Source organism: Pagrus major, chromosome 1 (assembly GCF_040436345.1).
Source record: "Pagrus major chromosome 1, Pma_NU_1.0".
Lineage (NCBI taxonomy): Eukaryota > Metazoa > Chordata > Actinopteri > Spariformes > Sparidae > Pagrus > Pagrus major.
This window is the reverse complement of record NC_133215.1, coordinates 31,597,773-31,615,496: the sequence shown is the minus strand read 5'-3', so window position 1 is coordinate 31,615,496 and position 17,724 is coordinate 31,597,773. Positions and strand designations below refer to the sequence as shown.

At 40.6% G+C, this 17,724-nt stretch overlaps 1 protein-coding gene across 2 annotated transcripts; it reads left to right on the top strand.

Annotated features, from left to right (window-relative positions):
• The first annotated feature begins 630 nt into the window (after nt 1–630).
• LOC141003233 (E3 ubiquitin/ISG15 ligase TRIM25-like) lies at nt 631–13,658 on the top strand. 2 transcript variants are annotated; one of them, XM_073474524.1, is made up of 12 exons: nt 631–717; nt 1,036–1,645; nt 1,915–2,010; nt 3,382–3,615; nt 3,895–4,063; nt 4,256–4,282; nt 4,547–4,597; nt 4,868–4,999; nt 8,591–8,683; nt 9,064–9,204; nt 12,487–12,546; nt 12,641–13,658. In XM_073474524.1, the coding sequence occupies exons 2-12, from the start codon at nt 1,052–1,054 to the stop codon at nt 13,171–13,173; spliced, it is 2,130 nt and encodes a 709-aa protein (XP_073330625.1). In that variant the 5' UTR covers nt 631–717; nt 1,036–1,051; the 3' UTR covers nt 13,174–13,658. The 2 variants fall into 2 exon arrangements, with proteins under 2 accessions (XP_073330625.1, XP_073330634.1); XM_073474533.1 differs by lacking the exon at nt 4,256–4,282 and having other exon boundaries at nt 12,641–13,256.
• The last annotated feature ends 4,066 nt before the right edge of the window (nt 13,659–17,724 follow it).

Below are 17,724 nucleotides of genomic sequence, written 5' to 3'. Positions count from 1 at the left end.
TGACAAACTGTCATGAAATCTTGTTCTATCATTCTTGACATTTCATAGCCCTTTTATGAGGAGAATGAGCCTCCATATTTTGGTTTCCAAGATAGAGTATGTTTCACGTAAGCATTTTACTATCTTTGGCAAGTGCTATACAAGGACATTACATTAAAGGTGCATTACTTAGTTCTGGCGAAGACATTTGAATCAAAAGAGAAAAATCATCATTAACTGATTTTTTGATTTTTTTTTTTTTGCCTTAACAAATTAAATAAATAAATTATCTTCTTTTTTTGTGACTGAATAATCAAACAGATCTTGAAGAACAACACAACTCTTTCACTTTTATATTTGACGGTTGAGGACAGTGTGCTGGGGACCTTATTTTCCTCTGAGATCAGCTTGTTTATTCAGTTATGGGAACAAAATATATTTCTGAGTTTGTATTTTTACCTCAGAAATATTGCAGTTTTTAAATTGTGAGTTTGAATTTCTTCTCAGAAAAACTACATAGTGCCCCTTTAAAGAGCTAGCTTACTACGACGCTGTGGAAGAGAGACAGAGAAGGCAGCGATAGAGAGACAGAGGGCGGGAACAACCTGTGACTCGTCACAATCTCGATACTGGACCAGTGCAGTCACCTCAGTGACACCTCACTGTGTGAAGCTGAGGTCCGGCGGCGTCGAGCTGGACTAAGTGACGCACCACTCACAGTGTACTCGAGGATTTAAGGTATTGTGGAAGATTTCGTCGAAATATATGAAAGCTTTTTACTTTGTGAGGTGACTGTTCGTGTTTTTAAATGTGTGAATGTAAATATGAATGACAAACTCGACGCGAAATGTTAAACCTCGTCTCGAGATACGTTCAGGGATTCACCGACTGCTTTAATTAACATTAGCCGACTACCTTGCTCACAAAAGTACGACAAATAAGAAAATCATCGACACCGCATGATATTTTGCGTTGGAACTAAATTGAAACGTTAAGTCTTTACTTTCGTTTTCTTGTAACCTACTTGTTAAGTTAAGTTTCGTTTCTCCCTCCCAGCCTCTGACGTCTCATCATGGCCGAAAAGGAGAGTCAGTTTTCTCTGATGAGTCTGGAGGATGAGCTGACCTGCAGCATCTGTCTCAGTCCCTTTGACTGTCCGGTGACCATCCCCTGCGGACACAACTTCTGCCAGGACTGCCTCCTCGCCACCTGGAAGGACACCTACAGCTGTCCTCAGTGTCGGACCCTCTTCGCCACCAAACCGGAGCTGAAGAAAAACACGGTCCTCAGCAGCGTCGTTCAGACCTTCAACCTGAGGTCGAGCAAGAGCGAGGCCAGCCTGGTCGTAGAGGAGAGCAAGGCTGAGAAAGATGATGTGGTCCGCTGTGATACATGTATGGAGGCAGAAGCGTCCCAGACCTGCCTCACCTGCATGGCCTCTTTCTGTGAGGAGCACCTGCGGCCTCACCGGGAAAACCCAATTTTCCGTCTCCACCAGCTGAGTGAACCTGTCGGCGACCTGTTGGAGCGCATCTGCCCAGACCACCACAAGCTGATGGAGTTCTTCTGCAGCCAACATGGCCGACCAATCTGCAGCATCTGTCTCCAGCAAGTCCACAAAGGCTGCACCTTCATGTCTCCTGAGGAGCAGAGGAACCTGAAAGAGGTGTGTGTTTGTCAGCTAGTTTAAAGGGGCAGTTTACCCAAATCCAGGGGGGAAAAAATCTCACTTACCTCTAGTGATAACTATGTGTGGTATAGTTTAGGTGTATTTGCCCAGGTTGTGACATATCCACCTCTTGGACTTGGACTAAGCTCCTATTACGTTAGTAATTAGTCTTTGTAAGACTCTGATTCTGTGCAAAATAGACCACCATCCACTTTGAACTGTATCTGGCTGAATTAACTGAATGTATCATATTCTTCTGTTTGTAGTCGGACCTGAGAGGCAACTTGGGTTTGCTGGATGGGAAAATTACAAAGAATGAGAATGTTGTCTCTCAAATGAAGAACATGGAGAACAAGCTCAAGGTAATGCTCAACATTTGACAGTTATTGTAATATTCACATACATGGGAAAACTAGTGCTTTGAAAGAAGAAGAAGCTTAATTAAAATTAGAAATACATGAGTTGAAAAAGACTGTATACTAAATTTGACATGATTATGACTGCCTGATAATGTAGGAAGGATTACTGTAACAGCTTCTTACTAGTGTGCATACTTAAACACGAGGATCCAAAAACCATTGAACCATTTATTGAGTGAGGAGTGGGTAGATACTTGAATGATTTTTAATACTGTGGATCCTCTAAGCTAAGTAAGGAATCCTTTAAGCCTTCACCAGGCTCAGGTTTAAACTTTTTCTCACAGGTAACTATACTTAGTGGCTCCAGCACAGTGCATATTGTACCTACATAAAATTATGCAATACTCATAGGTAAGTATCAAACAGCTCTAAAACATTACATCATGATTGGTGTGGTAGCATGGTCTTAAAAGGATTGAACAGAACACACCCAGTCCTTACATAACCTCCCCGTCTCTTAACTCCTACTCTGTGCACAGGTGAATATCTCCAACCACTCCTGGTCTAACAGAATTGACATTCAAGTAGAGCTGTGCGATATTACGATATATATCGTAGTGCGATATAAAAATGTCTACCGTAGGATATAACCCTCTGTTGTTTATATCTTAATTTTAACGTGTAGGCTACTTGTTTAGCACTGTTGCTACACTAACGTTAACATACACTACAGTTGTGATTTAATACGCCGTGTAAAGCACAACTCAACATCGGAATGACCGTTGGATATCCAAATTTTGAGTTCAAAACAAGTTCATTGTATGAAGGCGAATTTAACTGCAGCAACGCTACTGCTTTGTGGTAGCATTTTTACGTCACCCGCAAGGACTCGTTTACAGCACTGGTCGCTCGGGAGTAAACAGAGGCAAAGCAGCATGGTGGAGACGGAGGAGAGCGCAATGGAAGACGAAAATAACGTTACTAGTAACGTTACATCAGACGCGGATACAGAAGCAGAACCCCAAGAAGATTTGGTGCCGAAAAGGGGGAACCGGAATTCCATCATTTGGCTTTGGTTTAAAAAGTCAGACATCGACCAGACAACAGTAATCTGCGAAACATGCCGCCAACAAGTTGTTACTAGCAACTCGAACACATCTAATCTTTTCTACCACTTAAAGACATGGCATGAAAAACAGGGTTAGCAAAAATAGTGCTGAGATGTGATTGAGTTGAACATATATATATAACATAACAACATAACATGTGATTCCTGTTAATTTTCAATCCATAACAATGAGTTTTTGTATTGTGTTTCAATAATTTTGTCTTGTTACTGATATGTTGGTGGATCCTCTCATGATCCTCCCCTAGGACTCGGCGACCAACAGGAGGAAGGCTTTGGCAGCTGAGTATCAGCAGATGCGGGATATGTTGGCCCGAGATGAGCGAGATGCTCTGAATGCAGTGGACCGTGAGATGGAAAGTGGTCAGACCAAACTCAAAGGTCTTGTGAAGAAGTTCACTGAGAACATCGATATTATGAGCAAAGCTAAAGAAGATATCCACAGTCTCCTGAGTCAGTCCCAAACTCTGGCCTTCCTACAGGTGAGACAGCTGTGATCAATTTGCATAGTATCGCACATTTTTTTTATAAAAACTATATAACCAGTTATATATAATGTCAGTTAAGTGTTTACTAGTGTTGAAAAATGTTCACACTAGGGATTAGATTTTATCTTCAAACCATGGTATAAATAAGGCACAAGAATAATTCTCGATAAAACTTTGAGGATTGACCATATTTAATCTCTGCACATGCATTATCTTGGCTGTTGTTAATACATTTTTGCTCCAGAAAACAACATTGTATTCCTCTTCTCACAGGCTTCGTTCAACCTGCCCGCAGCCACTAACTTTGAACCTCACACTCCTCGAATCAACCTGGACTCCAAGAAGGTGACAGCAACTCAAGCCTTTGCTGCTGCACTGAAGGAGCATCTGACAGAGATCTTTAAACAGCCTGTTGAGGCCAGACTACTCAAACTTAAACCAGGTGAATCTGCAGGAACATTTTTAGTGAGAGATTATACCTGTGGAGAGGTAAAATGAAGCCAACCATGTCCAACTTAAACCAGGCGACAAACAGTGGTCAAATAGTACCAAATAAATCAAATGTTGATTTTATATGAGAAGATGTATTACGAAAGTATAATGAAGCCAATCATCACCATTTTTTTTTTTGCAGAACTTAACACCAGCGTTGTTGCATCAGGTGAGATGGTGTCATGGGAAATACTGGAAATGAAATCAAGAGTTAGTTTTGTGATTTCGGACTAACAGTTAGAAATTCAGAGAAGATAAAAATGTGTTGCCTTGAGTATTCATTGTACCTGGGATCTTCAGGGACAGCTGTAACTCGGCAGGTGGAGCAGATCGCCCACTTAATGCAGGGTTGGTGGTTCGATCTCCAGCTCCTCCTGTTCACATGTGGTGTGTTTATAAGTGTATATAAATCCAGTCCATTTACCATTCACAGATGAAAAAGCAGTTCCTGCCTCAGGAAGTACTGGATCTCAGCAGGAATCTGGTATGTTCACAACATATACCTATGTAACAAAATGTTTGCCAATGTGTATGACAAAGACATTTGTGGGTTTTTGTTTGTCAGTACATGAGTGAGTTGTGCATACTGAATCTCTGAAGTTTCAATAAGATACCTTCATATGTCTTTGTCTAGCATATATGCTCTTTGAGAGGGTTAAAAAAGTCTTAACAAATTTCGTAACACATGACTCTTCACAATGTGATTAAATCAAAATGTCTACTCACTACACCATCCTTGTTTTATAACTACCAGAGCCTCAGAAGCAGAAAAGAAAGCCCAGGTCCCACAGTCCTGGTTATCCACCCAACCTGCGACCATACCAGCCATTTCCTGTGCCTCTTTATAGGATGCATGAGGGCTTTCATCCACCCCCATATTATCAGGGTAAGTCACCAGGCTCTTATAGTGGTCTTCCATTTAGGGCAGGACAAAAGACAAATAAGTAGGAAAAAAAACTTACAATATGGCAGACAAAATATGAGTAGTTATGGAGGAACAGCTCAGGAATGAATAACATTTTTAATGAGTAGTTCCTGAGTAATGCTTTATTCAGGGACTCTCAGGAGGAGTCATTACTTGTTTGTACTGCTCAGTGGCGGATTCACTGTTAATCAGGAACAACTCATGAAGACAGAACACACTGAGGGATACTATATTAATACATCATTCGGAAATGATTTGTTCAGAAGTACCTGTGACTCCAAAAAAAGAATACTTTCTTGGTGAGCTGCTTCTTGATCAACCACAGAGTGGCACAAACTAGCAATGACTCATTAGTAATTACTTAATCATTAGCAGAGGTGTCAAAAGTATTCACATTCATTACTCAGGTAGAAGTATAGATACTAGGGTTTAAAAATACTTCTGTAGAAGTTGAAGTATCAACTCAAGCTTTTTACTCAAGTAAAAGTGTAAAAGTACTGGTTTTAAAACTACTTAAAGTATAAAAGTAAAAGTAATGTAAGGGAAAAAAATGCCATTAAGGACAAAAGCTTAGGCCGCGCCACAGGGGCCTATAGTGCACTACCCCACCTCCCCAAAAAAACATTTTTCTAAAGGCCATAATTACGGAAGCCCTAAAGGGCCATGCATTCATACATTTTATTTCCTCAGTTTTCCCGTGATAACGAGTTAATTTCATTTGTTTTCTCGAGATCTCGAGTTATTATCTCAAAATAACAACTGCCGGTTTCCAGAGATAACAGGATACTTTTCTCAAGATCTCGAGTTATTATCTCGAAATAACAACTGCCGTTTTCCCGAGATAACGATATAATTAATTTGAGATCTTAAGAAAACAAAACGATAGTGTAGTATATTAAATCATTGCAGGAAACATCATTCAGTGTAGCAATGTCAGAGGAGCAGGAGTATCGATCACCACGTCACATATCTTTTCAATCCAGGCCTGACACAGGCTGAAATAGCATTATGCCTTGCTATTACAGATAATACACACATTAGTGTGCATAATCTAAAAAGACAGTTAGCAAGGCTTCAGCTATATCGGCGGCGCAATCTAAGTGAGCCTGATGTCGTCGTTAACTACATAGCTGACCAGCTACGAGGTCCCGGGCGTCTCCATAATCTCAGGCCTATCATATCACAGTCATTATCTCGAGATCTCAAATTAATTATATCGTTATCTCAGGAAAACAAAGTTTCGTTATCTCGAGATCTCGAGGTATTATCTCGAAATAACAACTGCCGTTTTCCCAAGATAACGGGATAATTTTCTTGAGATCTTGAGAAAACAAAACGATAGTGTAGTATATTAAATCATTGCAGGAAACATCATTCAGTGTAGCAATGTCAGAGGAGCAGGAACATATCGATCACCGCGTCACATATCTTTTCAATCAAAGCCTGACACAGGCTGAAATAGCATTATGCCTTGCTATTACAGATAATATACACATTAGTGTGCGTAATCTAAAAGACAGTTAGCAAGGCTATATCAGCGGCGCAATCTAAGTGAGCCTGATGTCTCGAATTAATTATATCGTTATCTCGGGAAAACAAAGTTTCGTTATCTCGAGAAAATTATCTCGTTATCTGGGGAAAACTGCAGTTGTTATTTCGAGATAAAAACTCGAGATCTCGAGAAAACAAATGAAATTAACTCATTATCACGGGAAAACAGAGCAAATAAAATGTATGAATGCATGGCCCTTTAGGGCTTCCGTACATAATGACTATACCTGTTTCAGCCTCATATATGCCCATTGTAAATGAACACATTTTAGTACAATGCAAATACATTAAAGAACCATATATGTGTACTACTGAGCATTAACATCTGTGACATTTTGCTCGAGTTCTCTTGAGTCTCTGCCACGGACATCTTCGTACTAGGCTACATACATAAAGTCTGCTATGTCCTTGCTGGAGTGTGACGTGCTTTGTGTCATGTGCAGGGGCGATGGATCGCGTACAAACCCATTTGTCTTCACTTTTTTTTTTTTTTTAGGGGCACCAAGGCCACATGACAGGGCACAAAGGCCATTGAGTAAAATTCGATGGTTTTACCTTTCAGATTGATACCATAACATCCTAATTTATAATAAGACATGGATTATGTATTAAAACATTTTTTAATACCAATATCAAGTTAATGTTACATTAGAAAACAGTTTTTACAGTACATCCAAAAAAGAGTGTAATTCACACAGAAAGCCGGCGCCGCGGCTCCAAAAGAGGCGTGACGATACACGTCATGATGGTGACGTGTGTTTTTTTCAAAGTGTTTCCCCGGTGTCCTCCTGTTGATCTTAACATCTAAACACTGTTTATAATCATATGGATGCTGTTATAATGTGTTGTGATTGGGATCCTGACCCACCAAACATCCTGGAAAGTGACAAAGTTACGTTTTTCTCTTAATTACATAATCGCCATCAGTAAACGGGATGCTGTCTGACTCTATCACTTGCGGGGAGGGAGGCAGTTTAAGGGGGAAAGTTCACTGAAGTCTTCACTGCGACAAACAGTTGGCGAGTTAAAGTGTTTTGCCGGGGACAGACACTGTTTTTCGGGCAGAAACGTGACGAAGAATCGGTCGGACTTCTCCACGAATAACTGCAGTATTTTTTTCCTCATATAAGTTGCCAAAGACACGACCAGTTACTACGTTACTGTTGTTTAGTCCTGTAACGTTGCTTTGTGGGACATTTGTCTATATTTTGTTGAGTGAAGGACCTGTTTAGTTATCAGACAGTGAACACCAGATCGACACGCCCTCGCTCCGCGCCGCTGGCTTATCCGTTCACACTGGTACCTCTGATACTACCTCCGGAGGCGCATCAGAGGCGCAGCGAAATTTCACGAGTAACAAGGCTATTTTTAAAATGTAAGGAGTAGAAAGTACAGATAATTGCGTGAAAATGTAAGGAGTAGAAGTAAAAAGTCAGCTGAAAAATAATTACTCCAGTAAAGTATAGATACCCAAAATTTCTACTTAAGTAAGGTAACAAAGTATTTGTACTTTGTTACTTGACACCTCTGATCATTAGTTATTCTTTTAACTACTGCTAACTACTCATACTGAGTAGCTACCAAGTGGTCCCTTATTACCTCATGATTACCTTACTATTACCTACCATTTTTAATAATCATGAAGGGGTGTGGCTCATCATTAACTTCTATATAGTCCTCAATTCAGAGATATCCAGGACCTACTCATTAACAATCCATTAATTGTTAGATAATTCCTTAGTCATTCCTCAGTAACTACTCACATTTTTGTGTAACGTATTGTAAGACTGGACTCGTTTCAGTTGAATAAAAGGTGAAACGTCTTCAAGAAACTGAATGTCCAGTTGCCTACGATATAGCACTTAGAATAGAATTATCATGACCTGGATGACTGAGAACCTTCATCAATGTATTGTAAGATGTTGCAGATGCGGGTGCATGCGCAAGTTTTAGTTGGAGATGTCCAATTTTGGCCCTTTCTTTTGCTTATTTCCATTTCAGAGGTACACTGGGCTCCAGGGCAGCCCAGACTTCCCAGACCCCTCAGTCCAGGTTCTCAACCCCAAGCTCAAGGCCCAAAGAAGAAACCTCAAAGTAAGAAATTGTCAATTCTGTAATAGACTTATAGACGATGTAACAATCAATGGCCAGGTTATTCAGTACATCTAGCTGTAATCAATGTTCTAATGCAATAAATCCTCCATAAAGGCTGCAATGTTCTGTTTTTGTTAATTCAACCTAATCGTCATATTGAAGGCTATAGTTTTGGTGCTGCTAAATTGTATTGTGTTATACTGAGACGTGTATAATATTTTGTCCACCCCATTTATATTAACGAATGAAGTCTCCCATGCATGTGTTACTGCAACTACCTGGTCATAGATAATGGCTGAATTTTCATTTTTGAGTGAATATTGCCTTTATTTTCACTGCAGTTAAAAACTAACATGTTTTTTATTTTTATTTTATTTTAGAACAGACCAAAAAAGCGCCCCAGTCCACTGAAGCTAATATGGGAAATAAGAATCAATCCCAATCAGTAGAAAACCTGTTGGATTTTGGAGAGAAAGACAAACCCGGAGGCTGTACTCCTGGAGCTGAATTACTGAAACCAGGTAGACACCACTCACCATCCATTGAAAAAAGCACTTCCTCTGATTTAGCATTGCAACATTGTCGGACTAATGATGGTTATTAACAGAATATATTGTATATCAAAATCTATGCAGCAGAACCTAAGATATTTATTGGACGCAAAATCCACAAAAGGCTTCATACAACTGTATTCACAAATGAATGCATGCATCTAGCCATGCAGGGTTCATTCAGGTGCTGGACAGCCTGAAAAAATAAGTTGAATTTTCTGGAAGTTTAGCTCTAAATGAGGACGGAAGAGTTGGCTGTGTTAACAGTGTAGTTTTTTCTTAGTTAAATCTACTTTTTTATGATGCCTGCGGAGTAGGGGTGGGCGATATACATCGTTTGCGATAATATCTTCATTGTTGTTTTGACGATGTGCAAATTTCCATTATCGAGTATTTAAATTACCTCGCCAAAAATATTGAAACGCACGTGGAAACTCCTCACATCCACTTAATAGACAGTGCAGCAACGCTCTCTACAGCATGGAAGGGATCACCCCACCCCTCGACCTCTTGCCTTCGACCTCTGAACCCCACGACGTCTCATAACAACAACAACAACAACGCGGGACTACATGCTTGTGTTTCTTGCAACTTACTCGCCTTGTAGTCGAGTGTGAGTCGCAGCAGCAGTTCGACCTCATTATCGGTCCACACAAACGATTCTGGTTTCCTTGCACTAGCCATTTTCATCGTCTTCTTGTTGTGTTCGGTTTCTCCGTCTACTGTCTGTTTGTTTACAGCGCACAAGCTTTTTGCGCATGCTCCGTCTCTTCTTCTCCGTTTTTGGTGAATTTCAAGCGCCACCTATAGGCCTGGAATATGAACTACAGTGTTTTCAGTCGTTTTCATTGGATTGGTCTGGACGCAAATATTCTTGAATTTTAAAGGATATCAACTGATTATTGTTATCGCCAAAATCCCCAAAAATATCGAGATATTATTTTTTAGGGATAGACCGATTATCGGCCGGGCCGATTATCGGCCGGGCCGATTATCGGCGCCGATATTCGGCATTTTGAAGCATATCGGCATCGGCCTTTTTTTTAATCCGACGGCCGATAAGAGATCAATTTAAAACTGGGTTATTTTGGCTCTGATGCAGCTGCGCCTCTCTGTCTGCTCTCACTACTCTGTCTCCAGCATTGTCCCACCCACAGCACCATCTGATTGGTTACACGCTCTGGTTACACGCACAGGTAACAGCCAATCAGCAGTGAAAGCTGTGCATGCACAGTGCTCACGTGAGTTTCGCTACAGTCTGCTGAGAGTGTAGAGCCAAGCGGACCGGTGGGCTAACGTTACGCTAATGCTAATCAGCCTTCACCTCAACGTGCTTCCCTGCAACAAAACTGGACTGAATTGAGTTGATTAGGTTTTTACTCTCTCACTCACACACACACAGACTTCTACTATCATGGACTATTTCCATATCGATATTATCAGCAACCTTGTTTCGAGTGATTAACACGCACGTCTGGAGGGACCGCGAGCGAGCAGAGCTGCCGCTTATGTTTATATAACGTTAATGGGCTCAGTCATGTTACTAGTAGTGGTTGAGTGTAGAGGACTGGGATGTTTATTACAATTTCGGGAGAGTCTGCTGCCTTAACTTACGTTCGAAACCAAGCCCCCAGGAACAGCGCCGGTTCCGTTCGGCAAAACTTTTTCTCCTCTCCGCTCGCAGTCACTCCAGACGTGCGTGTTAATCACTCGAAACAAGGTTGCTGATCACATCGATATGGAAATAGTCCATGATAGTAACGTAGCCCGCCGGTAGCCCCACCGGTCCGCTTTCTCCTTCTGGCTCTGGACGCTCAGCAGACTGTAGCGAAACTGTACAACTCTACAGTAACTACTGACGTTACTGTGAGGCCCAATAGTTAGCGGCAGCTGTCTGTTCCTGTGATAAACACTGATTATTAAAGTGAAGGTGCTGCAGGCTATTTAGTGTTTTTAACGGTTTAATCACTTGAAACAAGGTTGCTGATAATATTGATAGGGAAATAGTCAGTGATCAAAGTAAGAAGTGTGTGTGTGTGTGTGTGTGTGTGTGTGTGTGTGTGAGTAAAATTCAGTTAGTTTTATTGCAGGGAAGCACGTTGAGGGGATGGCTAGAGAATAGTGCGTGTGTGTGTGTGTGTGTGTGTAAGCCACATGAGAAGCTGCAGAAACTGACAGCAAAGCACCGTCTGTCTGAGAGAAAACTGTAGGTCAATAATGGCTGTTTAACTACCAAGTTATTTTACTTTACCTTTTTCTATGTTGATTGAGAGATCCCAAGCAGCAGAAAATGACATATTGTTAGATGAAGTGTGTCCTGAAGCTGTCTTTGACAGTTTCTTGTAGAGAGGAGCAGGATATTGCTGTTCAAGAATTAAGACATAATGTAACTGCATCAAGGCCAATATTTTCCCTTTTACTGCAAATTAATATCGGCTCCAAATATCGGTTATCGGCCTCCTTGACTACTAATAATCGGTATCGGTATCGGCCCTAAAAAAACCATATCGGTCTATCTCTATTATTTTTTGCCCATATCGCCCACCCCTACTGCGGAGATGTCCTGCCATAGTTGTCTTGTTGCCTGTGGACGCGTATGCTACACGCACATAGCATAGCTTACAAACTGTTGTTTTCCTGTCGACAACGCAACCGTTGTCGACATAACTCACTGGGAAAGCAAAATATTTCCACAAAGTAGTTCAGCCAACTTTGCTGACATTCATCACCGGAGCAAAGAGCATTGAAGAAACCAACAGACTGGTCCTGCCGCAGGCTATCCGCCATCACGCTTCCCTCCATTTCTATCAATCTTTTCTGCTTCAGTCATAGTTACTCTTGTGGTTTGCGGTTATTTTCTGACTAGGTTTTGTGACTACAGTTTACAGTCTTCCATGCTGTTGCTCCTGGATTTCTTTTTCTATAAAGATGCAACTAATAAACAAAAGTGCGATGATTCGACTGACAAAATACAAGTCGACTTGAAGTCTTCACAACTGATGATTTGAATCAATTTGAGTTATAGGGGGCATCCTTACAGATGCCAGACATATATTGATGACACAAAGTACTTTTTGTTATTTAAAAATGCAGGTTTTCATACCAACATGCATCCCAAGCTGCTAGAAAATGCACTTTGAAAATGCTTGGATGTGACATGATATGTAAAACTGGTAGTTACCCCTTTATTTTTTAAAAGCTTTCATTTGAAATCCATGATCCTGATGACTCCTTTTTTGTCTTCTGTTGTAGAAACTTCAAACATTCCACCAGACATAACATCTGCTGAGAAAAGAACAGAACTTCTGAAATGTAAGTATATGAGTGTAGCAGCTATATTTCCCTGTTAATGATAATAGCAACCATGTTTTTTATGTAAATGGTCTTTTCTTTCTGTCTCTACCAGATGGCACGGTGCTCACATTAGACCCAAAGACGGCCCACAAACGCATCTCCCTGAGTGAGGGCTTCACTAAGGCCTCTGTTTCAGATGAGCACATAAACTACCCTGATTCCCCTGAACGCTTCGCAGTCTGCTCTCAGGTGCTCGCCTCAAAGGGTTTCTCCAGAGGGCGCCACTACTGGGAAGTCCGACTGAGCAGCAACAACTTCGTTGGCATCGGCTTGGCTTACAGCAGCATTGACCGCAAAGGTCCCACCAGCCGACTGGGCCGCAACGCCCAGTCCTGGTGTGTCGAGTGGTTTAACGTCAAGCTGTCCGCTTGGTATAACAGCAGTGAGACCGTGCTGGTCAATCCCAATCCAAAGCGTGTAGGTGTGCTGTTGGATTGTGAGGAGGGCACTGCTACGTTCTATAACATTGCAGACAGGGCATATCCCTTCCACTCCTTTGTGTTCCCCTTTGCTGAAGCGGTGTATCCAGCTTTCTGGATTTTCTCAAGTGGCTCTTCCATTACATTGTGCAAGCTGCAGGCATGAGGAGCATATGTACATAAATGGCATATGCAAGAGCACAGTCAGCTTGTTGTTCTACCTTCCCTTATTAATAATGCAAAAGAAAGCTTTTCAAGTTGCATTTAGAAATCCAGTCTTAAATGGTTTTAACAGTGAACACAGAATATATATACAAAAAAAAATATGCTGCATATACCCAACGTTTAAAGTGGAAAACCAATGTTGTCTGTGCAGTTGCAACTGAAAGGCATATTTGTGGTGTCTGGATGGGTCAGGTGAAACGATGATTAACTCCACTATTAGTGCTTATTACTGTTAGTAGCATTCTGTTAGGTTTGCTTTATACCAAGAAAATGAAGGAATAGATGGTGGTGGTTATTCTCAACAGTTACTGGCATCATGTAGCTTATGTCCTTAGCTGTTGTTGTTAGTTGTGCTTGTTGTGATTTACAGCTGCTGACTGTGAATCACTGCTGTACATGACCATAAAAATGCTTCTCAAAACAGAGTAAAAGCAATATACCTTCTGTTTTTATGTCAAGTCATTGTGACTCACTTATATGTGTGTCATTTCATAAAAAGTATTTAGAAACTAGGCAAAAAATATTAATTATTACACAGGAAAAAGCTCCTGTTTAGAAGGAAACAAAATGCTGTGTTTCATGGCATAAGATGAGCAGGGTAAATGATCAGGCTGTTTTTTCAATAACCTTTATTGTAACAGATACAGAAAGTATTCAGCAAGGGACCAAAAATATAACTAACTACAATGGATATCAGTAGAGTGCATACCTCCGCCAAGGCCCAGCAGTCGTCTTTTGTACTCACTCATAGATACCAGCCACATAAATGCGCCTGATTTCTTTTTCGTCAAGATCCATGTATTACACCTTGAGAAATTAATGAAAATGTCTAAAAACACTCAGAATGTTAAAGAAAGTGAGGAAAATTGTGTCCGTCCCTTCATCCAGATCCTCACCAAGAGTTAATATGGTTTATTCTGGGCAGAGACCCATCCTCAATCCAAGTTTCGCGAAAAATCTATTCAGTACTTTTTGTGTAATCCTGCTGACAAACACACCAACAGACCCGAGTGAAAAACATATCCTCCTTGGCGGAGGTAAAAACTAAGGCGGCCGTCAACCAGTTAGTTTCAGCCGGGTGTCTTGATGGAATGAAGCTTGGAGGAGCAGAGATTTGATCTACTTCCTCCTTTTCTATGCTCATAAGAGAACACACACACCCACACTGTTTACTTACTGTACAGCATGTGTGTGCTAGTGTGTTTCCTGTATTTATATGCAGATTATTCACACCACATTGTAGAATGGTTGGGAATACGACTGGATAAAGAAGTGAATCAATCACATCCCTCTCAAACATAGGTCATTACAATTGATATGACTAGAATTATTGCTTTGGTTTATGTTGGAGTTTAAAGATATTTTTTTCATATCGGTCCATTTCACTATGTGTCACGATATGAATAATTTCTGGAGACCTTACAAATTCCCTTACGCTTAATATTCTTTAATAGTAGATTCGGAAAGTGAAAATGACTAAGAACTGTACAAGCTGAACAAAAAAATGGAATTCTTCACGGTCTTTGCCGACACTCAAAAGTTTCCTCTGAAAAAGTGCTTGTTTATTCAAGCTTTCTGTCTGACTTTTGATATAAAAACATAACATGCAGTTAAGCTAACTCAACTAACCCCATTAAAATGGGTTTTACATTCCCTAAAGATTCCCTTGTGAAGGGCCAGAAATCAAGTTGTTGGGCCAATGTGATTGGCTTTCCATTCTGCACAAGCAGTGTACCCTACAGACGTATTGAACCTTCTAATTTTCATCTTGATGATTTTTTTCATTGATATAAGCAAATGTGTTGATTGCATCACCCAGCTCATTTCCTCAACTTTTTGACTGATAGGCTGATGAGAAAATAAGTCATATAGACTCTGTTCTTATCAAGTTTTGACAGTCTCTTTTTCTTCCTTTTAACTATTTTTCATGGCATTTTGCCTTGATTGGTGGAGTTTGAGCCAGGAAATAATAAGAGGAGAAGGAAGGGATAACATGCAGCGATAGTCCTTGATTTGAACCTTGGATGTCATGCTTGCATGGAGTGCCCCATAGAATACAAAGCTGTGCTATTTTATGTCAATGGCAGGCATTAGACCAGCCCAACAAGCCATCAGAATGGTCTGTTGGCTTTTTGTAAGGTGGTTGGACGTAAGTTAGATGTTTAGTTTCACTGGGGTAAATTATTTGTTGTTATACAAAGTTTACTCTGGCCTGTAAGATGTGTTTGCTAAGGCACACTGGTGACATTGGTTACAGTGGCTCATTTCCTGCATTCGGCAACACTGGAGCACATCAGTGGTTGGTCAGTGTCCCTACTGGTCACTTTGATTTAGACTTACTACGAGTATGCTCATCTTGCAGGTGCTAAATGGTGTACTAAGCTGTGGTTGTCAAGCAGTATAGATCTGTCTACGCAACATACAGTACATTAACAGTAAAGTAGGTTTGAACACAGTTCTCTTTGTTCGTTCTGACAAAGGAAGCCTAAGTACTAACCTCGCTGTATTTAAAGCAACACTAGGTAGTTTGGACTCATTACTACCCCCAGCTGGTTGAGAAGTGCAATTATCTGTTACCAGTGTCGTAAATACTGTCGCTGTATGAGCATCCCTGGGTAAAATGAATACACGTGAATTTGTTGACGGAGCCGGCAAATCACGAAACACGACGCTTGGGCGTGAATGTGTTTAGTAACGTCTGAAAATATAACTATGTTTTCGGGAGTTACTAAATACAATCGCAAGTTGACGTTGTGTTTGGTGTAATAACTACAACCAACTCGGTACGACAACAGTAAGTAGCATGCTAACGTTACCGATAACAACAATAGCCTAACGTTACCTCCCGACCACACCGTTCAACAATTACATTGGTTATCTGCGTGAACTAAGGAATCTGCAACTTTTCAAGACAAGACGATCATAGTGTTTTAGTAAGTTAGTCATCGTTTACAGTCACTACATGAAAACGTGCAAGCTATCGAAACGGACAGTTTAGATTATCTCCCGGCTTTATTACGGTTATAAACTGTTGACAAATAGAGCCCCAATGAACACCACATAACAACAAATCAACTCAAAGTAAAAGTCGGTAATATAATAAATATGTATATATGTAATATATGACTTACAAATCCAGTGGCATCAAGGCTAGGCTAGGTCGCCATCAGTCTTGAAACCCATTTCTTCTTTCAGCTCGCGCCACCGAGTGTAAGCTGGTCCAATATATATCCGTGTCTGGGCTCGTGTTCTATCACTTTCTCTTTTTCTTTTCTTCGCCTCATCAGACAATACCTTCTTGGCTTTTTTCGCTGGCTCGGCCATGGCGTCGGTTTACAAAAAATCCAAGTAGCTGCTGGTTAAATCCACCGAGGAATAAATGTGTGACGTATGCCATAAAGCAGGTTGCACTAGACGCCTTTACGTCAGATAGGTTCCTACCCGCTCTGGGAAGTTACACAGTGCAGTTTCTGCCGGCATGACCCCCCTCAGGCTGCAGAGACGTCACCATTCATCCTATTAACTGTTTTTCTACCACTTAACTGAGTTTAGAAACATTTTTTTAAAGTCGAAAAACTACCTAGTGTTGCTTTAACAGGTTCATCAGACACTGTTGTCCAGTGACTTTTTACTGATGAGCTGGTAAAGGTTCAGACATGATGACTGCTGTGGTGAATTAATCCATTAACTGGCTGATAAGTGAAAAGATCTCTGTTAGGCATTTCTTCCGATGCACTTTAGGTATGAACCTTTACTTTCAGGTGACATGCCAATATTTAAAGGTGCAGCACATCACCACAAAGTCTGAAGTCTAAACCTGTATCGTGAAATCTACTGTTTTCACTTTGCCGTTGCTTATCACAATAGAGAATTCTGGTTTGCGAAGCTTTGCGAACCTACCGAGAGCATTCCCAAACTATAATCAGTGTCTAATTACAGATATTGTGTTGACACTGGTTTACTCTCACTACCAACCATCATTTACACAATGGGCGTGTCTTTACGTAGCAGAATACAAGTAAGATAACATTCTTCCTGCAACATTTGACATTATTTCCTATGGCTTCTGTTATGGCTTGTAAAATATATCCTAGATCAACCTCTGACTCCTGTGGCTCACAGATCATTTTGCTTTTTGTTGTTTATGCTGATCTCCAACTGAAATATCGTTCATGGTTCTTTATCTTCATCTATTTGGGTCCCATTGCATTGGATTTGACGCCATCCTGTGTCATGCTTGCATATGTGGTAGTTTCATTCAGTTAACCCAACAGGAGATGCATAGATTAACTATGAATATATGTATGTGAATGAGTATTCATGTATTAGATGTAGTTTAATTGACATCATTTCTATTACACATTAAACAATGATTGGTATCAATAAAACATGTTTTTCTCTTTCGCACACTTGTCTTTTCTCTTTGTTAGAAGCACCGGTAATTTAAGGAGCAGTCCAACATTTGAGGAAATTTGTCTTTTGCTGTCTTACT